This window comes from Hordeum vulgare, chromosome 2H (assembly GCF_904849725.1).
Source record: "Hordeum vulgare subsp. vulgare chromosome 2H, MorexV3_pseudomolecules_assembly, whole genome shotgun sequence".
Taxonomy (NCBI): domain Eukaryota; kingdom Viridiplantae; phylum Streptophyta; class Magnoliopsida; order Poales; family Poaceae; genus Hordeum; species Hordeum vulgare.
Window position 1 is genome coordinate 617,963,369 of NC_058519.1, and position 25,300 is coordinate 617,988,668.

Here is a 25,300-nt window from a genome sequence, read left to right on the forward strand (position 1 = left end):
TGTTTTGCATTGTATAAAAAAATTTAAAACTGTTAAGAACATTGTTTTTTTTTCAAAACTCAGGAACATTTTCTTTGTATGTGAAATCCAAGTTTTTGAATGGTAATATTTTCTTTAATTACACGAAGATTTAATTTCACATTGCATAAACATTATAGAAAATATTACGGACAATTTGTTGAATTACATGAACATTCTTTTAGAATGTATAAACTTTGTTTGAACATGGGGTGAGCATAAGGAAAATACCTTCTCCATTTTAGAAATAGAATAAAAAGTACCCACTTTGTAAACTTATATAAAATATTTTGGATTACTAAAGAGAATGTTGGGTAGAGCGAGTAATAAACAAATAATAAAAAACGTGAGTTGGAGAACAACACTCCTCTTGCACCGGTCCCATCCATTTAGGCCTTGTTAGGTTCCTTCCGAATTGAAGGGGTTTGGAGGGGATTGAGAGGGATTAAATCCCCTGCAAGTCAAATTCCACCCCAATCCCCTCCAATCCTCTCCAATCCCCTCCTTGCTGGGATTAACCGAACAAGCCCTTAGGGGGTTCCCGAGCCCTCCTTTAGGGTCACTATAAGCAACACGTGGCCGGGCCCATACTGGTGAGCTCCCCCCCCCCCCCCGAACTAACTAATTTGTATAAAGTTGTGGGCCTTTGTGAGGCTTGTAGTGAAGTCGGTGGTTAGTGATCCATGAGATAGAGGAAAGGGGTGTGCTAGTACAACAGAATACAATAACTTAAGGTAGAGGACTTTATTCTTCTCGTAGGAAGTGTGGAACTTTTTTTCATATTTGCATTTTTTTCCTTTTGGGCAAGCGGGTACGATGATTTCATCGTGACTTGGTCCAAGCATTTCTGATAATTCCTGAATCAAAAACTTTGATTTGCTGCCAGACATGCCAGCGCGCGAAATTTTTTGTTGTGCGTACTGAGGCATAACTAGGTCTCACCTCCGTCAAAGGCACACCCGCCTTAGTGGGTTGGCCCACCTAAACGGCTTTTGCAAGTTTCTATAGACCGACCTGGTCCGGTTTTAGAATCTTCCATGCTTTAGGGCCCATGCGTTGCAACGGGGAAAAATACCACATACTTTTAATTTACAAATGGTGATCTATAATTTGAGTATTTGTAGCTACCACCCAAACAAAGATGATCTTAGCCTACAAAATCGTAGTTCAAGATTTCACATGTCTTCTATTATAATACGGCTTGTATGTAGATTTAATACGTACAAAGAAACGGTCAAGTGATCTTCAGTTACATCCCTAATTGTGATTTTGCTGCGATGTTTATCCACAATCCAAATTAGTACCGGTATGAAAGAAAGGCGGGTAATGCATTATTGATTAAGATTGCATCCTAGATAATATTTTTAAAATTGTTAACAGGTAAAATAACGTCATATTTAGATTTTACATATTTTTCTACTCAAAATCCATATATAACATGTTAAATTTGGAGTTACGGTTTAGAAGATATGAGTATTTTAAAAAACATTTAATATATACTGCGGGTTTAATCTCAAAAACATCAAGGGTTTTTTCGTAAAATAACATGACGGACTAAGAATATCTATTTTCTTTATTAATAGATATAGATTTCTTTGATACCTTTTCAGCACTTTTACTTTTTTCTATGTGTTTTTCTTACCTGTTTCCTTCTGTTTATCGTTCTCTTTTCTCCTTCCTGTCCTTTTTAACACACGTCTACATTTTCTAAAATAAATTGTGCAGATTTCTTATATATGTGTAACTCTTTTTTGATATATTTTAAATGTTATGCAAATAAATAATGTAAATTTTCTGATTAAATGTTTTTGAATGTTACATGTTGAACATTCTTTTATTGCACGTAACATTTTTGTAAATTAAATGCACATTTGTTTTTGATATGTCACTTACATTTTTCTGAACATTGCATATTTTCTAATCATATGAACATTTTTTACATCGTATAATCGTCATATAAAAATGCTCTAAATATATTTTTAAACGCGTGAATATTTCTAAAATGTCATGATCATTACTATTACTATTAATATTTTATTTAATGGCATGACTTATTTTTAATTTTGTAAACCTTTTTGAACATGCTATGATGTTATTTTCATTGAAGGAAATATTTTACAATTTTATCAAATATAAGTAATAGTAGTAAAGAAACAAAGAAAGAAACGTGTACTGGAGTGTAGTGCTTGTCAGTTGCCATGTATTTTTGAGTGTTGCGTGAAGGCAGCGCTGTGGCAAGCCAGGTCGTGCGGCGACCGGCCCAGCCACCGAACGTGTGGGTTGCGGATTGAGACGCCCGAACGTACGCGTGCAGACGGGCCTGGATGGATGCCACACAGGAAGTGCGGCAGGTACCTCCCACGTGCCACACGATATGGGGACCCTTGATGAAAAGGGTTCACGCACACTCCACCAAGCGGTCAAATTGAGCAGCATGGGGAAGAATGGAGCACATCATCGCAGAGCCGGTTGATGTTGAGATTCATGATCAGTTTGCTAGTAACCAACTAATTGCGCCAACGGAATGTATCCAAAATTGCTGGCCACCACAAAAAAAAATCAAATGGCAAATAATGACAAACTTATTTGTACCTTTCCAACGTTGTTTCCAAGGAGAGATAAGCACCGTGTAGTATCTATGTGCAGGTTGGGTGCCAATGTCATCAATTTTAAAAGAGGTTGGCCGGTTTCATTGTATTCATAAGATTAGAACCATGGTTAATTCCAAAGAAAGAGGTGAACCAGAACAACAAATATTCCAGAATTCCATTGGTACTCAGTCAAACGTCACATTAACGTTTGCCATATAAGTACCATACAAGTGCGACGTATGCTCTCGTGACTCCAAAGCCCATACAATAAGTCTCACTCCCATATTCATGCCACATACAGAGCTCTGCACAAGCGATTTACCTCATGATCTGCCATCACACCACTCTAGCATCACCGATAACGGTGCACCCACTGGATGATAAATACCTTCTAGGGGAGATCCTCCTTCGCCTACCTCCGCAACCCTCCTCTCTTCCGCGTGCCTCCCTTGTTTGCACACGCTGGCGCAACATTATCTTAGATCCTGACTTCCTCCGATGCTTCCGCAAACACCATCAGAAACCTCCTCTACTTGGCTTCTTTGCAGGGTATTACGCCTCAAGTGCAGTTTTCATCCCTACTCTGGATGCACCTGACCGCATCCCTTTCACACGCTTCCCGTTGCAGCAGAACCGCCGATACGATGAGCTCTATGTTTATGGCTCACACCACGGCCTTGTCATCCTCCTCAGCCTGTATAAGCGAGAGGCCATGGTATGGGATCCCCTCAGTGGCCATGACCATCATGTGCCCTTTCCACCTGGGTTCCGTAGTCATACCATTGGTTTTGTCAAGAATGCAGCTGTGTGGTGTGCTGCCAATGAAGATGGACATGTGCACGGTGATTGCAGTCTAAGCCCATTTAAGGTGGCTTTTGTGGGCAATGATTTTGATAACAAGCATGCAATGTGTAGTCTGTATGAGTCACAGTCCGGTGTATGTGGAAATATTTTTTCGGTGGCAGCTCCGGGTGAGATCTGTGATGATTCTGGCGTTGTAGTTGGGAATTCAGTTTATTGGCTGCTTGATGAGGGTGGCATCCTTGAGTTAGATTTGGAAAGACAAAGCCTTGGTGTGATTGAGAAGCCAACTAATGTCCATTTTACAGGCCAATCCTATTTTCAGATTATATGGACAAAGGATAGTTGCCTCGGTCTTGCAATTTTGTCAAAGTCCAAAATGCGCATGCAATTATGGGAGAGGAAATGGAAGAATGATGGTGTTGTTAGGTGGGTACTGCAGAAAACAATTCAACTAGACCAGCTCCATCCGCCGGTATCACCGAAGGATAAGAAAAGGATGTGTATAATGGGGTATGATAGCAGCAGTAACACCATCGTTTTATGGACAACTATGGGTGCCTCAGTTATACAACTTGAGACGTTGGAGCTCAGAAATATTCCTAAAAGAGAGGGTGGAAGATATTATCCCTACACAAACTTCTATACCGCAGGTAATACATTTCCTAGACATCACGTCAATAATACTTCTGTTCTGCTTACTTGTTTTCAGAATCAATCCGTTGCAATATTGTCCTTTGTACGCGTGTGTGCTTAAAAGCTTTAATATTCAAGACTAGAGAATGTAGTTTGTTCCTCTTTTTTCTTTTTTTTTTTGAACCGGGCAACCCCTTTCCATTACTCACATAACGGAAATACAATGTCCAAAGTCAAAAGGAAAACCAAAAAAGGGGTGCGAGTTCAGAGCATTCTTGAGAAACCTACACATAGGCACTCGTCATCGAGCAGCCTACCGCAGGGCGAAAACACAAGAACACCCATACCACGCACTAACCATCCAAAGAGTTTTTAGGAAACTTCAGTAAGCAAACCACACAGGTCAACGCCTGAAACCACTCCACGCAGGGAGGCCACCAAAAGCAACTGAGCATCATCAATTTACGTCCATCAGCAATCCTCCTCCGGAACCGCACAGATCCTCAGCAGATTCGATGCATTCCTCTTCAGCATCTTCGTCCCCCGCTCCAGCGCCAGTTTGTTCCTCTGCAGGCCATTATGCCACATTTTGATATATTAGTACTACTGATCGAAAATTATTCTGTCCAGTCACAAGTTAATGCATAAAACATGCTCTAGTGTTCTGCTTCGCATCCAACAGTTACATAATATTTAGGAAGGGTAAATCTAAATGATTGCTAATTTGCTGAATTCATTAGACACTAGAGACCCGATTGACTGAATTCACTACACACTAGAGGGTAAGATATGATTTTATTTTTCTTCAGGGCTACAGGAGGCATCGCGCAGCCAGAAGGGGGAGCTTTGCTTGCGGAAAGGGTGCGACCGCCATGATCCTGAACTCTATTTTGAATAACTCGTAGCTCTCCTTTTGCACACGGTTCAAATTTCGAAGAAAAAAAGATCGGGTGCGTTACCCAGGCTAGAAATGGCGTTGGAATTAAAACATACCAGATAGACGAATGAAGTCAGTATGCAAAGACGCCCAAGAAGATGAACTGCCAATGGTGTTAGCGTTGAAGACACTCGACAGGATCACATGTTGTTGGTTGCGGTCACGGGGCGAAGAGCTAGTGCTTCGGATATGTCGGCGATGCTCTCAATGGAAGATTGATTGTGTCTCTTTTTTTCTTCTCTCGTCTAGTAGTTGTAACAGATTTCCTCTTGATTCGAATGTATTCCCTCCGTTTTTATTTACTCCGCATATTAAGTTTGTTTAAAGTCAAACTTTATATATTTTCAATAAGCTTGTAAAAAAAAATCAACGTATACATCACCAAATTTATACCATTGAATTCATTATCGCATATATTTGCATATCATGTATTTTTTTTTACTGTAAATGTTCATATTATTTTCTATAAATTTGGTCAATTTGACTTCAGTCAAAACTAATATACAGAATAAATAAAAACGGAGGGAGTTTGAAGAGCAACTGCTATGTTTCCCTTGAAAAAGGAGAAAAGACAGGCGGGGCAAGTTTTGGGCACCAGCCACTAAATAAAGCTGATTAAAATACATGTAATCGTGTCATGCCGAAGAAGAGAATGGTGATCGACAATTCGAGTCAGTTTAGCTCAGTTTAGCTACCGATTACATTCATCAGGAGAGTTGGTCCACATGCATAGGGTTCTTTGATGCGTACCGCTCAGGTCTCTCCTAGTCGCCACCACCCCCGCCCCATCTCCTTCTGCCCATGTCGCAGCTGCCGAAGAAAGCCGGTAGGATCACCCAGTCAGGTAATCAGGTTGATGACGGTGGCGGGCCTGTCTCCTAGCTATGGGGAGCCCTCAGCCTGGTCGGGCCGCGTTTTCTTGGGTTGCCGGTTCTGTTCAGGAGACGCTGCTGGTGGGAGGGATCTAGCTCGGACGAAATCCCTGGCTGGTCATGGTCGGCCGCGTCGACGACAACGTCTGAGGGCACCGTTTTTCTTCATGGAGGCGTCGGTATGGACTGATCCCCTCACTTTCCCTTCTCCTAGGTCTCCCGAGCGAAAGCCTTAACTTTGTTGGGCGGCGGCGGCGCTCACGGCGTCGTTCCCTTCTTGAAGGCGTCGCTTTGGGAACCTTGGGGCTGGGTGACGCTTGTGGGTGGTGGGCGACGGCGGCGTTGCGGCCCTATCCTAGCATGGATCTACGTCTGTTGCTTGGAGATGGACTCGTGTAGGTGGGGGTCGTCGTTTGGCGTCATGGTGGCGTCGATGGCGGAGGCACCTGCCAAGGCTAGCACCTCAATCTGTTCTGAAGATGGACCAGCGGAAGATGGCGGCGGCGACACATGTGCGTGCGTCGGACCGGTTTGTGCCCCGGACCCGGTATGTGGCTCGGTCAGGGTCTCCGGCTTTAGATGTTAGGCTTAGGTGAGAGGTCTTGGTATTTGGCCCAGCTTGCACCCCTTCATCATATGGATAGATGTAGCTGCAGATGTTGCCAAGATGATGAATTCAGACATTTTGTTGTACTACTTTGTAAGGTCCTCGAGAATAATCAATAAAATGACCGCATGCATCTTCCAGATGCATAGGCCGGAGGTCATCCTCCTTCTCTAAAAAAAGCTATGGGGAGCCCTCCGGTTGGGGAGCGGCATCGACCCTAGATGGTGCGTGATATTTGTTGTGTATCCCTTGCAACGGCGCCAGGTATACTTCTTCTACCTCAAAAAGATCTCCGGCAACGGCGCCGAAAATTGTTGTGTCGACGGCACCAGGAATCCTTCAGCTACGGCTACGCCTTAAGGGACTTCCTAGGCAAGTATGCAAAGGATTTCCCCCGTGGCCTTGGAGCTTTGCGTTGGTGTTCCCTCGAAGCAGAAAGGGTGATGTAGCACAGCGACGGTAAGTATTTCCCTCAGTTTGAGAACCAAGGTATCAATCCGGCGGAAGAGTATCTCAAGATCCTGCACAAACACAAAAGCTTGCACCCAACGCTATGAAGGGGTTGTCAATCCCTTATAGATTGTTTGTCAAGTGAGAAGTGAAAGCAACAAAGTAACAAAGCAAAGTAAAAGCGGAGTTGTAAACGATGGATGTGAATAGACCCGGGGGCCGTAGTTTTACTGGTGGCTTCTCTCATAAAAGCAAGTAGACGGTGGGTGAACAAATTACTGTCGAGCAATTGATAGAACTGTGCAGAGTCGTGACGATATCTATGCAATGATTATTTCTATAGGCATCACGTCCGAAACAAGTAGACCGATACTGTCTGCATCTACTACTATTACTCCACACGTCGACCGCTATCCAGCATGCATCTAGTGTATTAAGTCCATAAGAACATAGTAACGTCTTAAGCAAGATGAGATGATGTAGAGGGGTAATCTCAAACCAATGATAAAAACCCCATCTTTTTACCCTTGATGGCAACTGCTTGGTGTGTGCCTTGCTGCCCCTACTGTCACTGGGAAAGGTCACCACATGGCAGAACCCAAAACCAAGCACTTCTCCCATTGCAAGAATCATAGATCTAGTTGACCAAACAAAACCCAAGACTCGGAGAGACTTACAAGGATATCAAATCATGCATATAATAAATCAGCAAAGACTCAAATATATATCATAGATAATCTGATCACAATTCCACAATTCATCGGATCTCGACAAACACACCGCCAAAGAAAATTACATCGGATAGATCTCCATGAAGATCATGGAGAACTTTGTATTGAAGATCCAAGAGAGAGAAGAAGCCATCTAGCTACTAACTACGGACCCGTAGGTCTGAAGTGAACTACTCACAAGTCATTGAAGGGGCGATGATGATGATGAAGAAGCCCTCCACCTCCAAAGTCCCCTCCGGCAGGGCGCCGAGAAGGGTCTCCAGATGAGATCTTGCGGAAACGGAAGCTTGCGGCGGCGGAAAAGTATTTTCGAGGCTCCCCTGATTTTTTGCGGAATATTTGGAAATATATAGGCGCAAGTCCTAGGTCAGGAGGCGGCCAGGGAAGCCACAAGCTTGCCCACCGCCGCCTCCCCCCTGGTGGCGGGGTGGGAGCTTGTGGGCTCCCTGGGGCCCACCTGGCCTGGCCCAAAGGCTCCCTGGACTTCTTCCGTTCGGGAAAAAATTATTTCGGGGTTTTTCTTCCGTTTGGACTCCGTTCCAAAATCAGATCTGGAAAGAGTCAAAAACACGGAAAAGAGTCAAAAGCACTGAATCAATAAGTTAGTCCCAAAAAAGATATAAAAAGGTACATAAAACATACAAAGAAGACAAGATAACAGCGTGAAACCATCAAAAATTATAGATACGTTTGAGACGTATCAAGCATCCCCAAGCTTAACTCCTGCTCGTCCTCGAATAGGGAAGTGATAAGAATGAATTTTTGATGCTTTCATGCTACCTAGCATAGGTGTCCTTTGTAATTCCTCTTATGTGACGTGAATGTTCAGATCCATTAGATTCAAAACAATAGTTTTCTATTGACGTGGAAACAATAATAATTCAAGCAAACTAGGAAAATAATCATGAACTTTCAAAATAACAAGGCCAAAAGAAAGTTATCCCTACAAAAGCATATAGTCTGGCTATGCTCTATCATCATTGCACAACGAATTTAAATCATGCACAACCCCGGTATTGGCCAAGTAATTGTTTCACACCTTTACTTTCTGAAACCTTTTCAACTCTCACGCAATACATGAGCGTGAGCCATGGTTATAGCACTATAGATGGTGTGGAATGTGATGGAGTTTGCAAGACAAAAAGGAGAAGAAAGTCACATTAACTAGGCATATTGATGAGCTGTGGAGATGCTCATTAATAGATATCAATGTGAATGAGTAGGGATTGCCATACAAATGATGCACTAGAGCTACAAGTATGTGCAAGCTCTTAAAGAAAACTAGTGGGTGTGCATCCAACTTGCTTGCTCACGAAGACCTAAGGCAATTTTGAGGAAGCCTATCATTGGAATATACAAGCCAAGTTATATAATGAGAATTTCCCACTAGCTATATGATGGTGACAGAACAAGAGACTCTCAATCATGAAGATCATGGTGCTCAAAATGCACAAGTGTGGAAAACGTGGTAGCATTGTCCCTTCTCTCTTTTTCTTTCATTTTTTTATATTTGGTGGGCTCTTTGGCCTCTTTTTTATGGGCTTATTTGGCCTCTTTTATTTCCTCACATGGGACAATGCTCCAATAATGATGATCATCACACTTTCAACTCAAAACTTAGAGCAATTATGACTCTATATGGAATGCCTTCGGTAGTGTACCGTGGCAACGATCTAGCATGGCATAGACATCAATGGAAACATCATGCTAGCTATCTTACAATCATGCAAAGGCAATGTAGACGTGGTGACACATATCATGGTGGTAGTTGCATGGCAATATATCTCGGAATGACTTTGAAAACACCATAGTAGGTAGGTATGGTGGCTGTTTTGAGGGAGGCTAATGGTGGGTTTTGTGCACCGGCGAAAGTTGCACGGCACTAAGAAGATAGTGATGGTGGAAGGTGAAAGTGCATCTAAACCATGGACTCAACATTAGTCATGAAGAACTCATACACTTGTTGCAAAAGTTTTATTAGTAATCGAAACAAAGCATTCAACGCGTACTCCTAGGGGGGAAGGGTTGGTAGGTATAAACCATCGCGCAATCCCGACCGCCACGCAAAGGATGACAATCAATAGACTAATCATGCTCAGATTTCATCACACAGCGGTTCACCATACGTGCATGCTACGGGAATCACTAACTTCAACACAAGTATTTCTAGATCCACAACACCTTACTAGCATGATTTCAATATTACCATAACCCCAACTCAAAACTAATTGAGATGAATCAAACTTCTCTAACTATTCAATGCACATGAAGGTGGAAGTTTTCATATCCCTTTGGATAACTACCCCTTTTGAGACTACTTTCAAAGCATAGATCAACTACCAAGCCACGCACCGATGTGCTCTAAAAGATATAAGTGAAGCACACAGAGCAAAAAGTATCTAGCTCAAAAGATATAAGTGAAGCACATGTGAGCTGAATTGTCTATCAAAAGATATAAGTGAAGCTCGACAAAATCACGGTGTGTGCATGTCTCTCTATCTAGGTGTGCAGCAAGGATGATTGTGACACAACAAAAAAAATAAAAGACTCCTACGATACAAGACGCTCCAAGCAAAAACACATAACATGTGGTGAATAAAAATATAGCCCCAAGTAACGTTACCGATGGATTGAAGACGAGAGAGGGGATGCCTTCCCGGGGCATCCCCAAGCTTAGGCTTTTACGACATCCTTGAATATCTTGGGGTGCCTTGGGCATCCCCAAGCTTGAACTCTTGCCACTCTTTATCTTTTCGTCCATAAGAACTTCACCCAAAACTTGAAAACTTCACAACACGAAACTTAAACAGAAACTCGTGATAACATTAGTACAAGAAAGCAAACCACTACTTCCTTAGGTACTGTAGCAAACTTAAATTCTACTTGTGCTGATGTTGGGTTAGTGTACTTTCAATCTTCCATGGCTAATACCCCCGATAATATCCATAGTTTCATCAAAATAAGCAACCAACACAACAAAAACAGAATCTGTTAACAGCAGACCAGTCTGTAGCAATCTGTATGTTTCGTATACCTCTGGTACTTCACAAATTCTGAAAAATTACGACAGTCTGAAAAATTTGCGTAGCAATCAGCAGCAAAAAGAATCAACTCCAAAGCTCTTACAGAAAAAAATGAAAATTCTTTTCGTGAGCAGAAAGTTTCTGTCTTTCCCAGCATGACCAAACGATCATCCTCAAGACTAATCATAACGGTTTTGCTTGGCACGAACGCAAAAAGAAACAAAAAACACAATCATAACAGAATTATGAAAGTGTGGAAAACACAAAACAGAAAGAAAAAGGATAAATTCGTTGGGTTGCCTCCCAACAAGCGCTTTTGTTTAACGCCCTTAGCTAGGCATTCAATGATGCTCTCACAAAAGACAAGAATTGAAGCACAACGAGAGCATCCTAAAGCATGTGAAAACCACATCTAAGTCTAACATACTTCCTATGCATAGGTATTTTATAGGAAAACAGATTGTCAAGACAACCAATAGTTGCCATATGCAAGGAAGAAGAAAGAGACAAGAGCAATCTTAACATCACGAGAGGTAATTTGGTAACATGAAAGTTTCTATCGAAATATTTTCCTCTCTCATAGCAATTACATGTGGGATCATATTCAAATTCAACAATATAGCTATCTCATAGGATCTTCTTTTCATGATCCACATGCATACAAAGTTGACGCTCTTCAAAAATAGTGGGATCCACATGCATACAAACTTGCAAGTAACGTATGGCTATGGATGTATGTCTTAAAAAAAAGAAACAAAAAGTTGGACCACAAAATCTGAATTTTTGGCGGAGCGACACATTGCGAAGCTATCTTTTGGTTTGTGTTTTTTAGATAGTAGCTGAATTTTACGAAGCAAGATAGTGTCAAACAAGTCTTAAAAAGGGTGAGCGTTCCGCTTAATCGAATACTTACTTCCCAGGGTGGTACGAGAGCAAACCAATCATCTCACACGGAAAACTGCACAAAGCATTATCCCACGCGAAAGAATCGCGTGGCATTCGGGAGCCCGGTCCCTCTCCTGTTTGTGTATCCATCCACATGCTAAAGGTAAAAGACAGAGAAAAGGAAGGCGAGATGTCGACTTGCTTCTTCTTCCGCCGAATCCCCGCCGGGAGTTCGAAACAAAGCCGGAAACGAAGCGCAAGCAGCGATGGTCGCCCGCCGCTCCACCACCTTTAAGCCGCATCTTCACATGTAGATTACTTTATTCCTTAGAGTTACAAGAAACACATGGAGCAATGCTCTCGGCTTCTCTATGACCGGAGGAGCAAGTACAAGTCAGGCTGCAGGTGGAAGTGGGTTTAAGTGGGACTACCTTAGCCCATCCACTTATATTGCTTTAGTGGGATCCCATTGGACATAGACAAAATTAATCGGGCTATCCCACTTAATCCATTGGGAGCCCACCTAGCCCTATTAAGCTAACCAACAGCACTAGACGAGTTGCACAACACGCACATACACTGTCGTGGGTTCGGCTGCGTGCTTGTCTTCTCCGTCGCCCGCGACGCGCTGCTCGAGCTCGGCGTACCCCCGGCGAAGCCTTCGCCGGCTCTCCGGTCACTGCCGTGCTCGCGTACCTCTCCCCGCTCCGCGCTGACTGCCTGCTCTTCGCGGGCAACGCCGACGGCACCATCGACCCTTCCGAGCGCTTCAAGGTGCAATGGTGCGTGCAGGGAGAAGCTCAATTCCATGGACCTGTTGCAGTACATGGCGCCGGTGGCCGTGGTGCTGCTGGTGCCGGCGACACTGATGATGGAGCCGGACGCGCTTGGCGCGGCGGTGGAGCTCGCCCGGGAGGACCCCAGCTTCGTGTGGATGCTGATCGGCAACTCCTCGCTGGCCTACCTGGTGAACCTGACCAACTTCCTCGTCACCAAGCACACCAGCCCTCTCACCCTCCAGGTTCGTCCTGCCAACCATGGTGCTCTGTGTGCTCATTGACACAACTCTTCAGATGAACACACACACAAGTTGATGCTCACGCGCCTTGTGCTTGGTCGGTCGTTGCAGGTCCTCAGGAACGCGTAAGGGGCGGTCGCCGTCGTAGTCTCCATCCTGATATTCAAGAACTCGGTGACCGTCATGGGGATGCTGGGCTATGGGGTGACCATCCCCCGCGTGGTCCTGTACCGCGAGGCCAAGAAGAGGAGCAAGTGAACTGCGCCGGCGTGGGGAACAAGACCTCAGAAGATATGCTGACTGTCACAATGATCTTTCGCTGAAGCTCTGGCAGAATCCTGATGGTGGGACGATGAAGACGACCAACTCATTTGTATATTTATTATTGTTCATTCATGCTCCTACTCCTTCGATCCTTCCGAGCGCTTCAAGGTCTATGGCTTCACCGACGGCGACGATCTCTTGCACTCTGTAGAACACTTCTTATGTGGGATCCCACTTGAACCCACTTAATCCATCTAATTTCTGGTGGGCTGTCCCTTAATGCCCATCAAGCAGCGGTGGGACTTAGTGGGATTGTGGTGGGAGTCCCATCTCCAGTCACACCTGCAGCCTGAAGTACAAGGCAGTATGTCTCGACGCCGACAAAACCAAGCTTTTCGTTGTCTCAACCCACTGCCCCAAAGATAAACAGCCTATGTGTATTACGATGGAGCACAAAAGTAAGTCGTATTGGTTGCACACATTCGGTTAACCTCTTTCCATTATCTAGACTAGAAGATGGACTGGAGATCGCCTAAAGAGCGCGGCTACCGAGAGGGCGGGAGCTGGTGAACGACTGATGATCGATGAGAATGGGTGTGATGCCAACTGCCTGCCAACAGGCACTACCTGATACGTATCCAGGATATCAGGTCCGTGTGCTGACTGGTGAAGCTATTTATAATAGCAAATCAACTTGTGGTTGGGACAATGGTATTTTCAGCTCATCAGTATTTAAGTTCTGATGTTTACATTATTTATGAATTTATTTCAGCATTTTTGACGATACGTTTTTCGTGGAAGGAGATGTTTCCGTCAACGACGACGCGTCTACGATGACTTCGTAATTTCAAGATGATATGCATGCTTGGTCTTTCGAATGTGCTCGTAAGGGTACGATGGGCGTATGTGCATTTATAAAAATGAATGTATACACGTATATCTATACTGCTACATAGTGTACGAGTTTTGAATTGTAACTAGAGCATCAATCCTAGCTATTGGTCTCCATTATCTAACGGTTGAGGCTTGAAGGATTCGCAGTGAACAGTAGCATGCAGCTACTTCTGCTGGGTTCTTGAACCATCGCTTCACAACTCTATCATTTTGCATTTTCAGAGTGAGACCTAAATACCAGAGTCCACATATGCATGGTCTGGTCTAGGAGGAGGAAGGAACAAACATAAGTAAACAATTTATGGGGTCCATCACATACATCTGTCTTTTTTTCTGGAAATTTCTGAATGTCACTAGGCCCGGGGAGTTGCATCATATACCAAGTTTCTAGAGGTAATAACACTAGTAGTGCCTAAACTTGCCATCGATGATCACTTTGGTGCCTGAACTTGAAAAACACATCAAATTGGTTCTATAACTTGGCTGTATGGTTCAAATACGGTTCAAATCATGTCCAGATACGTATGTATTGTTAACTAGGCATGCCAGCATGACGCAGGGCCATTTGTAGTGACGGACAAACAAACATCAAAATTGTACGACTCAATGACGACCAGGTCTCACCTGTGAGTGAACAACTGAAATTAATAAAAAATAAAGATATCTTGGTATTCGAACAAATGACATGTATGCTATCAATGACCCGCCCTAACCACATAACCAAGGTAATTTTGTTGTATACTACATACCACTCGTGTTTATTTAACTAACCCCGCGGCAGAGTTAAATGGGTTGCCATGAGTGTCACCCATTTTTCACATCTTAGTTATTTTTCTTCCTTAAAAATTACAAAAGTATTCAAACTATAATTACAATATTAACAAAATATTAAATTTAATTTAAAAATAATGAATTTAAATAATAATAAACAATTAATAAAACGTTGTCGGAATTTTTAGAAGGATTTTGATATATAATAAAATAATTTTACAATTTCCAAAAGTTCTTACATTTTGAAATGTTCATCTAATTTTCAAAATCTTCATCGTTAAAAGATATATCCACGTGATCTCTATTTGGAACTTCAGTTTTTTCCTTTTTATGTGACCCTTCCACATGTGACTTTTTTTCGTTTTTAGAAATTTTAAAACATATGTAAAATATTGTAATAGTAATCAAGATAATTCTAGAATCTTATTGTCTTAAAATATTTTTTAACTAGAAAAATGTATGCATATTTTAAAATGTGTTAATTTAAATATAAGAATATATAAAATCCTTGGGGCACACTAGGCTCTTATATATTTTTACACATATTTTAAAATTTATTTTCATTCAAAAATATATATATTGACAAACACATTTACTTTATTAAAATACATTGACACTTTTACAACTAGAAATACATTTCCTAAAAGCATGAACACTTTATATACTACATGTATATCTTGTAATTTCCAAAATAAAAAAACAACTAACATATATAAAATGGGCTGCATTAACTTTACCCCATTTAATTCCACGGTCTTGTCAGGTAGATAAATTGTGCTAGTGATGATGAATAGACAATAATTTTACCTTTTGAAAGTGGTTACGCATGTCGTTCGTGGAACACAGTCCACTGGTTTGAATCCTAGCCTAACCAATTTTTGTTTATTATAGTTGTATACTAACAGGTGGGACCCAATGGTCAATGAGACATACTCTTTGTGTCAATCTATCCGGCACTGCAAGTGGGCCCTGCGCCAAGCTGGCATGTCTAGTCAGCAATACATATGTACCTAGACATGATTTAAACTGTATTTGAACCATATTGCCAAGTTTTAAAACCAATTCGGTGTATTTTTCAAGTTCAGGCATCAAAGTGAACATCCATGACAAGTTTGGGCATCATTGGTGTTATTACCTCAAGTTTCTAGTACATAACTTATGCATGCGTACATTTCATTGTAAAGTGTTGTATATCCTTTTTTTCTTTTACAAAAATTATAAATATAATATTGTTAAGACATGCATTGCACGTGCATACATACTAAGTATATGAACGTCTGCGTCTGTACCGTGTAAAATAACCATTTATAATACTGTATCTGTATCTGCAACCTCCCGGCTCTACGCTTCTTCGCGGGAGCAGAGCACCAAATAAACCATCGACGCAGAGCTCCCATAGACAGGGCACTAAACAATTTGGCTCTGCCACATGAACCAAACCATAAGCACAGATCTGGAATACCAGAACCACCACGTGGTACAAAGGCCTGCCTAACCACGGGATTCCCGCTGCAGAAACTTCCACGCCACTATTGTCCGTAAACCCGCATTCAGCTTAGGAACAAAGGGAGACGCTGGCCGATATAAAAACGCCATTCCTTTTGCTGCAAAGCGGGTGGAGGGGATCAGGTTCCGCTTGATCTATCTCAAACCCAGATCTGACCAAGCACCGTGCTGCAAGCAACTCATCATGAGCCTCTAATAGAAAATCGTGCACTGTCGGTCTACAACTTTGTTAGGAGCAGCCTAATTGTTCATGACTGTGATCGACCACGACAAGCGTCAGCGACAGAACACACTGCAAATATACGTACTTATCTAGGCCTGTCGCCGCGATTTTCTGTACTATCAATAATAATTCAACATATAAGTAGATAGTGTCCCTGAATTTGAACTGCTGTATGCAAGAGAACAATTCCAAGCTCCTAGTAGTACTAACATTTCAGCCAAGATCTGATCCTTCGGATTCCACACACTCGCGTCTCTTTTTACAACTAATTTGCAAAGGCATAAACACACACAAAAGTTGAAGAGAAAAAGACCATTCAGGGCGGTGAAAACTTGAGCCTGTTACTGCAGTAACTGCACCCACAGCAAAACATGTCCACTGGACTGTGTGGTGGGGGAGACGAACCTACTATGTCATGAGTTGGAACTTGGAAGTGCAAAAAAACGAAAAGATCCAACGCCTGCTGAACTATCATCGCAGGAGATGTTACCCAAGCATGGATTTGGCAGTAGCATCACATGCTGCAACCAAACCAAGGGAAATCAGCGTTATCACAGGACGACGACACCTCTGAATTATGATGATGAATGATATGGTCCTCATTGGCGTCCCATCATGCGCAGAAACGGGACGGAAGCTTGTCCAGGATCGTCACGGCTGGCCACCTCGCACTGGATTGTCCGAATCGACGACTCCCCTGCCGCTCTTGCTGCTGAAGCACGACCTGCCGCCGGGCGGCAACCTCTTCATCGGCGGCACCGTGTCGTCCTGCAATGCGCGCCGGTTGCGGCCCCGTCCGCTGCTGCTGTTCTCCCCGCGGCACCGCCTCGACGTGCCGGCGCCGCCGGCAAGGAGCCCGCTCTCCCTGGCCGCGATCAGCTCGTCCTCCATGGTGGACTGCAGCACGTCGGCGATGGACATGCGGCTGTCACGGTGCAGGTTGGACCCCGTCTTCGGTTGTGGCACGCCTTCTTCTCTGATCTCCGCCGTGCCATTGCCATCCTCCTCCTCTGTTCCTTCTCTGCTGTCCTCAGCCTCCTGATCATCGCGGTCAGCTCTGACGCTGACGCCACCACTGCTCACTGCATGCTGCTGCTCTTCACACATGTTCTCCAATTCATCCATCTCAACAACCACCTGATGCTGATGAGTGCTCCGGTCGTCGTCGCCTGGAGCACAGCCCTCCGGATCCTGCGGCGCCACCTCGACGGCGACGAAGGTGATGTTGGAGCGGCAGAGTGGGCAATTGGAGTGCGACTTGAGCCAAGTGTCGATGCATTGCTGATGGAACGCATGGCTGCATTTCGGGAGGAGACGGAGGCTCTCCCCGTCGTGGAACTCGCCGAGGCAGACCGAGCAGTCGGTGGTGTGGAGGACGGGCCCCTCGCCGCGCCGGTACTTGCACACCGCGATCTTGTTGATCAGCGTCTCGTCCAGCCCGCTCGCCGGCGACACGTTCCACGACTCCTGGCTCCTGGACTGCCCGTGGCCGCCCCCACCACCGCTGCCGCCGCCCCCACCGCCGCGGGAGCCGCCGCCGGAGCCGGAGCCGGGGCCAAAGAACCTCCTCCTGAGGGAGGCGAAGGTGCCGCAGTACTTGGAGATGAAGGTGTAGTAGCTGACGAGGAGGAAGGCGGTGGCCAGCACCCCGATGATGGCGATGACGAGCGGGGAGAAGACGTGGCCGGAGGAGTCGTCCGGGCCGGGGCTGGCGAGGTCGAAAGGCGGCGGCGGGGGGAAGATGAAGTAGCACCACTGGGGGCAGTAGAGGCTGCACAGCCCCTGGGAGCAGTCCCTGGTTGGCTCGTAGGGCACCCAGGTGGGCTCCGTCCCGACGATTGCCGGCGGCGAAGACGCCATTGCCTCCTCCTCCTCCCAGCACCAAATCTTGGCACCGGCTTCAACACAGCAGGGGAGAAAGAAAAAGGCGAAGGAAGAAACGAAGACGACTGAGCTGTCAGGTGCTAGCAGAGGATCTCTGGGAGTCGCTGGGCCAAATCATTGTGGTGAGACGAGGGGAGAATGCGGGGGAGCGTCTGTGTGTGTAGGCGCTCGATCCATGGCGCTTTGTCGAGGTTGGGACTGTGATGGGGAATGGGGAGGAAGAGATCAGATGATGGGGATCTTTCGGAGGGACTGGAGAAAGAGAGATTGTCTGCAAAGCAAAGTGACGGAGAGGGGGGTGGTGGTGGACTGGACTGGACCGGTGGTTGTTGGCATCTTCTCATCAAGCTTTTGTTGTCTTTGCTGCCGCAGCTCTTCTTTTTCTTTGCCCTGCTGCCGTCCCTTTCCTCTTTCCTCCGCCACACACGCCACAAGACCAAGAGAATGTGTCCACCGGATATATGATTGTTAGATCAACAGCAAACATGAACATAATAATCTGCACCAGTGTAGGCGTAGCCCACCAACACAATCTTCTACTGATAGTTTCAAATGTGTTTTCGTTGATACTTGTGTGTGAAAGCAAAAGTCTGCCCTAATTCCAAAGCGATCTGACCAAAGAGGTTTGTTAAGGGTGGCATTCAGAGCTTTGCTAACTGTCAAAGAAGTAGCTTTCGTCAAAGCCAGGCCGCTAATCCTTCACTGTCCTTCGAGCCTCTCTCTCCCTAAACAATCCAAGCTTCTCTCTTTAAGCAACGGAGGACGATGATGACCAGCACCGGTCTGTTTGAATTTGACAGCTTTCTTCACACTTACTGCTCCCCTACAGTACAGACACCAAATCTTGTGGTTGTGTCAACTTAATCCTTTAATAGCTTGCATTCGTACGAAAGAAAATGGCTGCTTCCGTTTCTCCAAGTGGAAGGATCGTTTCAGCTAAGTCCAGATGGAAATGTGGGATGGATGTTTAAACTTCTTTCTTCAGGTAAAAGATTTCATGTGATATTTAGATCGCAAGGTCATCCTGACAAGAGATAGTCTGAAAAATGAAAATTGGCAAGGATGTACTGGACTGGTAAGGATGGATGGACGGACTGATAAGGATGATCCAGATCTCTCTACTAAAGATGGGTCAACGGTTCAATGATGATGACGACGTCTAAATCGTGGAGTAAATTGTCAAAAACTACCATATTTCGCGCAACCGTGTCCAGGAGCTACCACTTTACGATTTTGTGTGAAAAACTACCAAAATTTTCCTAATCCATTGCTAAAAACTACCAAGTGTGAAAACTGCTCTATTAACCTCTTCTAAACACCTTTCTGACATGCTGGGCCCACAAGTCAGGTTGGCCATTAACTTTGACCGTTATTACAGACAAGACCCACACGTCAGACCTTTCTTCCACCTCTCTCCACCCTCACCCTCATGTGCATTACATCGAACAGGTTACGTGCATCTCGTCGCAGAGCACAGATAGCTCGAAGGCCGCCTCGCGGCCGCGCCGCCGGGCTCGGCCGTGCTGCTGAGCAACGACCCGGTGCCTCAGGCGTCCGTCCTCCGCCGGCGAGGAGAACCTTGGAGAGCAGCACCTGGACACCGGCGTACTTGTTGTCCCAGGCACGGCGCGGGCGGGCGGGACCACGGCCTCGCGCGGGGCGCGGCGCGAGCGACGGCCACAGGGCGAGCGGGCGCTGCGCACGGCCGGCATGGTGCGCGGCCAGCCACGGGCGAGGGCGAGGGCGCGGCGCGCGGCGCGGGCGACGGCCACAGGGCGAGCGGGCGCTGCGCACGGCCGGCATGGTGCGCGGCCAGCCACGGGCGAGGGCGAGGGCGCGGCGCGCGGCGCGGGCGACGGCCACAGGGCGAGCGGGCCCGACATCCCGGGCCGCACCGCCTCCGACAACTACCCGTCCATCGTCGCCGCCGACCCCACCGGCCTCCTCCTCCTCCACGTCGACCAGGGCCGCGCCACGGGCCCGACAGTCATCCACACAACCCGCCATAAGGAGTTCGCCTGGCGCTCGTTCGTCGCGGGCTACTTCGTGCTCCACGCCACCACCGCCTCCGCGCTTCCGCTCCCCAAGCCCGAGCTCATCATGCACCCGGGCCACCTCGGCCTCATCTCCTCCCCGGGGGGTGGTGACCACTACATGGTCGTCGAGCTCCAGCCCATCCTCGGCCGTCGGGGGGGCACGCTCCTGCGCTTCTCGTCCGACGTTGGAGAGTGGGTCGGCAAGGGCATCCACATCCCGCTGCCTTTCCGGATGCTGGCCCCCAACGGCGTCGTCTCCTACTATGGGAGGCTCTGGTGGGTCGACCTCTCCTAGTGCCTCCTCACCTGCGACCCCTTCCAGGACGCGTCGGTGCTGAGGGCCGTCCCGCTACCGCCGGGCAAGGTGCTCAAGTGCAGGGAGGGCTGGGGATTCCTCGACAAGTACCACAGGGCGAGCGGGCGCTGCGCACGGCCGGCACGGGCGACGGCCAGCCACGGGCGAGGGCGCGGCGCGGGCGACGGCCAGCCACGGGCGAGGGCGCCGCACGGGCGACGGCCAGCCACGGGCGAGGGCGCGGGGCGCGGCGCGGGCGACGACCACAGGGCGAGCGGGCGTTGCGCACGGCCGGCACGGGTGACGGCCACAGGGCAAGCGGGCGCTGCGCAGAAGGTGAGGACCACCGCCAGCATCAGGACCTAGATTACCGGGCACCTGACATGTGGGCCCGCCTTGCCCGGAAAACGGTTAAACGAGCTAAAACGGGCAGTTAAAACTTTGGGTAGTTTTTTACTACGGATTAGGAAAATTTTGGTAGTTTTTGGGACAAAATCGTATTGTGGTAGCTCCTGGACACGGTTGCGCGAAATGTGGTAGTTTTTGGCAATTTACTTCTAAATCGTGTGCATGTGGTATACGATTTAGGTCTGCTGCATCGGTTATGGGTTCCGATACGTTATGCGGATGAATCGGCGACGAGTGAGAGCACTCCACATTATCGAGTTTTATAGATGTGAGTGATGACTTCACGTAACTTGATGCAAGTTCTTATTAGACCTATGTTAAATAACAAATAAAGATGCCCGTATGCATCGATTGATGCAAAGACAGGGGTTTAACCTTCTTTTCAAAAAAAAAAAACTACACTGTACCGTGCATAAGCAGAAAGAACAGTGAAGCTCAATATTCTTGTTGACTTCCGATGAGTTTCAATTCATTAACTAGCGTTCACATTTCCTTTTGTTGAACTTCACTTCTAATGCAAAGACCAGAGAAGAGAATCAATACCCCCTCCATTGTTATATACAAGCCCACTTCATTTTTCATGTCAAGCTTTGACTTGTAATTTTGGTCAACAAAATAAGGGATATAACTCATAAAAAATAGATTATTGAAAAGTTCTTGCAAATGTGCATCCAATGGCATACTTTTTTATGATATATAACTCACATTTTGTTGGTAAAATTAATGGTCAAAGCTAGACATAAAAATATGAAGTGGCCTTGTATTAGTAGATGGAGGGAGTATTATGATGATGGCCGCAACACGTAGGGAGACCTACGGCGGATATTACATCAAAATGATAGAGACATAGTAGGTTTGTAACAAAGTAAGTGAAACTAAAAGAAAAATATTAAGTTGCAGTTTGAGAATCATTCCCCAAAGCTGATCAGCAAGCTAAGAAATATTACCGTAAATTGAATCCAAAATTAGGAAACTACCTCATGGCCTAGCATATTTCTTTCTTTTTTTCATTGGTTTCGTGTCTGAAAGCTAAAGTCTGCTCTAATTCCAAAGTTATCTGGTCAAAGAGATTTCAGGGAACATTTAAAGCTTTGCTAACTGTCAAAGAGGTAACTTTCATCAAAGCCAAGCTGCTAAACCTTCACTATCCCTGAAGTCTCTCCCTAAACAATCCAAGCTTCTCTTTTAAGCAATGGAAGACAATGATTACCAGCACCACTATTTGACAGCTTTCTTCATACTTACTGCTACCCTACGGACACCAAATCTTCTTGTGGTTGTGTCAATTTAAGCCTTTAATAGCTTGCATTGGTACGAAAGAAACTGCCATCTTCTATTTCTTCTAACGAAAGGGCACTGCCAACTAAGTTCAGATGGAAATTTGGAGCATACAACTACTGTTGACGGCCTCACCCTATAAGCAGGCAGCCCAAGCCTAAATGCCCGCATGAATCGGAGGACAGTAATTATGTTCTAATAGACAGGAAAATCATAACAGCAGACAAGGTTTTACAGTAGCAAATTTAAGTTCTACTCAAGCGGTACCAACTTGCCTAATATCCGCTAAAATCTTTCGTCCTTCTCTTCAACATAGCTAATCTCAGCTAAAATCTTTCAGTCTTCTCTTCAACACATCCAATGACTTCTTTCGGGCACTCTGCACCACGTTTCTACTTGAAAGGCTCCCAAACAAGCTGCTGTCAGGAGCATCCCGAAACTTGTCACAGATGATGGCCACCTTCTTGTGGTCCAAGGACGCATAACTCTTCTCCCTGATTACAGCATTCATGAAGCTCTCGGCGTGGTTGCTCAGCAATAGATTAGTCAGCTGCCTAATCTCAACCAGGCAATCTTTGAAACTTGTTTCCTTTTTAAGGACCGACAACCCAGTGGTGTGAAATCTGTCTTCAGCAAACTCTTCCAACATTTTCAGGTCAATGTCGATACCAACAACCGCATTGACACTCAACCTTTTCACCCTGTCGCTGAGAAGAACTGTTATTATGGAGTCTGAGATGTGGCTGAGTGAACCAGAAATGACCTTGAAGAGGGCCTCTCTCGGCAGAATCGGCTGTGCAGTCGATACCACCATGTCAAGGTAGATGAGAACTTCATTCATGTAATCATTTGCATGTTCTGGGGTTTCCTCTGTTGTCCAATCGATGCTGGTCAACAGCAGCATAAATTCATCAATTCTGGAATTGGCCAATGTTATTAATCCATTAAACGCTGCATTTTGGGAGGCTTTGAGCACAGCTCTAGCGGTCAAACCAGAATGGGGTTTCCCAAGCAGCCGTTTAGGAAGTCCACAAAGTTGGGTAGCATGCAAGAGGAACATGTCACATGACCGCTCAAGAAAGGCAATATTTCCTGCAATCTGTACCAGCTGCGCAATTTCCAAACTACCATTATGTATCAAGGTAAGAAGACCATCATTTAGTACCTCAATCAAAAGCTTGTCTAGGTATCTTTTCACCACATCATAGGAGTTGGCCACTACACCATATGACAAGTAGCTTACCAAATCCTCAATGAAGGAACGGATAATACGGCAAGCACCAGGAACTGATGAGGAAAATGGCGCAACATATGGCAAATCTGGCACTGTGTGAATGGGCTCAAGTTGACATGCTGCGACATTCATGTTGTAGTCATTTTCCTTCTCTATAACCATCCTTTCATACGAGTCCTTAACAAAGATGCCTTGTATCTGCTTCCGACAATCCGAGACAAGCAGCTCATGATATCTGTCCCTGTTTTTGTCAAGAACTTCAAGCAAAGATGTGATTTGATATCCATACTTCTTCATAGTTGCAGCCAGAAGAGAGACATAATCTTTCACAAGGAGGTGGTGATTAGCAGCATCCATGTGTGCGAACTGTTCCTCTAGAAAAGAGGTGACCTTAGAAATAGATGCTTCCCACATTGTGTCAACCTGGCTCTCAGATAGAAGTCCCTCTGCAGTTCGAAGAACACGGTTTTCAACAATGAAAAATCCAGCAACCTGAGCAAGGAAGTGCTGGTGGGACTCGAGGAAGGGTTGTGCTGTAGAAATTTGCATGTCCAAGTTAAGCTGCATGAGCCTGTTACTGTAGTAATATTCTCGAAACTTTTCCCCAAGGCCAAGGGACACATGAATATTGTATGCTCGGTATACTGGTGTCAGATCATATTCTAGTGCTGATTCTTCATCTATGTACTCCAGATCCAAGGCATAAGCATGCTCATCAAACCCAACACGACTACATTCTTCTGCTTCCCTCTGCCAGGCACGCATTCGCTCATCTTTCTGACGATCCAAAGAGGCCTGGCGTATCGAGGACTGTCCAATCTCCATTGCAAACTTTCTGATATACACGAGCCACTCATTAAACTCACCGGAAACTTTCTTCTCAATGTACAGCTTCATCATTGGTATCTTTTTCTGAACAACCTTTCTAAGAAGATTCAGAGGGATATTTTGCAGGTAGTCCTTCTCAATCAGCTCCAGAGTCTTCAACACAGTGTGGAACTTGCCTTGGGCAATGTCCCTGTTGCACGCCTGACACAGGCTGGTGACCTGCAGACAGATCTTTAATGTTGCAAGCGCTTCCCCAACATTCTTATTCGCCGCATACAACTCGAGAAGCTCATCAAGCTTCAGAAGCAGGGCACTAGCAACCTCCTGTAAGCGCAGATTCTCACCCGACAGCGCGCCCTTGAGCTCATCAGCATCAACCAACACCCCGCGTAGCTCATCGACCGCGAGGATGAATTCCTCATAGTGAAGCCTACAGAGCTCCTCGATCTCAACCTCCTTCCTCTTGGCGATACTCCTAAGGTTGTGGAATAGAGCCTCAGGCCTTCCGGACTCGAAAGCATGCCGCACAATGGGGCCCAAATCCTCGTTATTGGAGACGAAGCCAACCAGGGCCTTACCGATACCAGCATCCCCATTCTCCACTGGGTTCCTCTTCTTGGTCTGCGCGGTCATGGTTCAACTGCAAAACAAAATGGAAAACGGTCATTTCTCATCCAGATTTTTGTGAAGATTTGACGCTACAAATGCCGGGCATGTGAACGACGGAGAAGTAGACAAAAAATAGAAATCCATAAAATGATTTCCTTGGAGAAGCCAAAAATAACAACACTTCTTTTAAATTTCCTGAAAACAAATGGCTATTAACAAGGCACCGAAATACATGGTGGATGCCTTGACGCCTCAGGATGCAGGCAGACGCAGATGTAAATGATTAAAATATATCTGTTATCTGCTAACCATAAATGTATTCCAGATTGAGTTGAGGAGAAAATGATGAGAATGTGCTGTAGATTTATTGTGACCGTCTGGTTTGTCATTTCTGGGATGTATTTTCAAGAGCAACTGAAATATGGTTGAAAAATATTAATAGCAACCTGGGCACACCGCGCTGAGGCCTACCAGTTGTTGAATGTAATTCCCTATTTACTA

At 45.5% G+C, this 25,300-nt stretch overlaps 3 protein-coding genes across 3 annotated transcripts; all 3 read right to left on the reverse strand.

Moving 5' to 3' along the window:
* Positions 1 to 16,365: 16,365 nt before the first annotated feature.
* On the reverse strand, positions 16,366 to 18,485 carry LOC123430852 (E3 ubiquitin-protein ligase Os04g0590900-like). Its single transcript, XM_045114689.1, has one exon. The coding sequence runs from the start codon at positions 18,085 to 18,087 to the stop codon at positions 16,879 to 16,881; it is 1,209 nt and encodes a 402-aa protein (XP_044970624.1). The 5' UTR covers positions 18,088 to 18,485; the 3' UTR covers positions 16,366 to 16,878.
* A 1,054-nt stretch (positions 18,486 to 19,539) lies between these two features.
* Positions 19,540 to 20,605, reverse strand: LOC123430853. The gene is made up of 2 exons (XM_045114690.1): positions 19,953 to 20,605; positions 19,540 to 19,897 (listed from the first exon to the last, which is right to left on the reverse strand). Exons 1-2 carry the CDS (start codon positions 20,116 to 20,118, stop codon positions 19,548 to 19,550), a joined length of 516 nt encoding a protein of 171 aa, XP_044970625.1. The 5' UTR covers positions 20,119 to 20,605; the 3' UTR covers positions 19,540 to 19,547.
* Positions 20,606 to 22,316: 1,711 nt separating this feature from the next.
* Positions 22,317 to 24,829, reverse strand: LOC123427880 (exocyst complex component SEC15A-like). Its single transcript, XM_045112019.1, has one exon. The coding sequence runs from the start codon at positions 24,821 to 24,823 to the stop codon at positions 22,451 to 22,453; it is 2,373 nt and encodes a 790-aa protein (XP_044967954.1). The 5' UTR covers positions 24,824 to 24,829; the 3' UTR covers positions 22,317 to 22,450.
* Between the last annotated feature and the right edge of the window lie 471 nt (positions 24,830 to 25,300).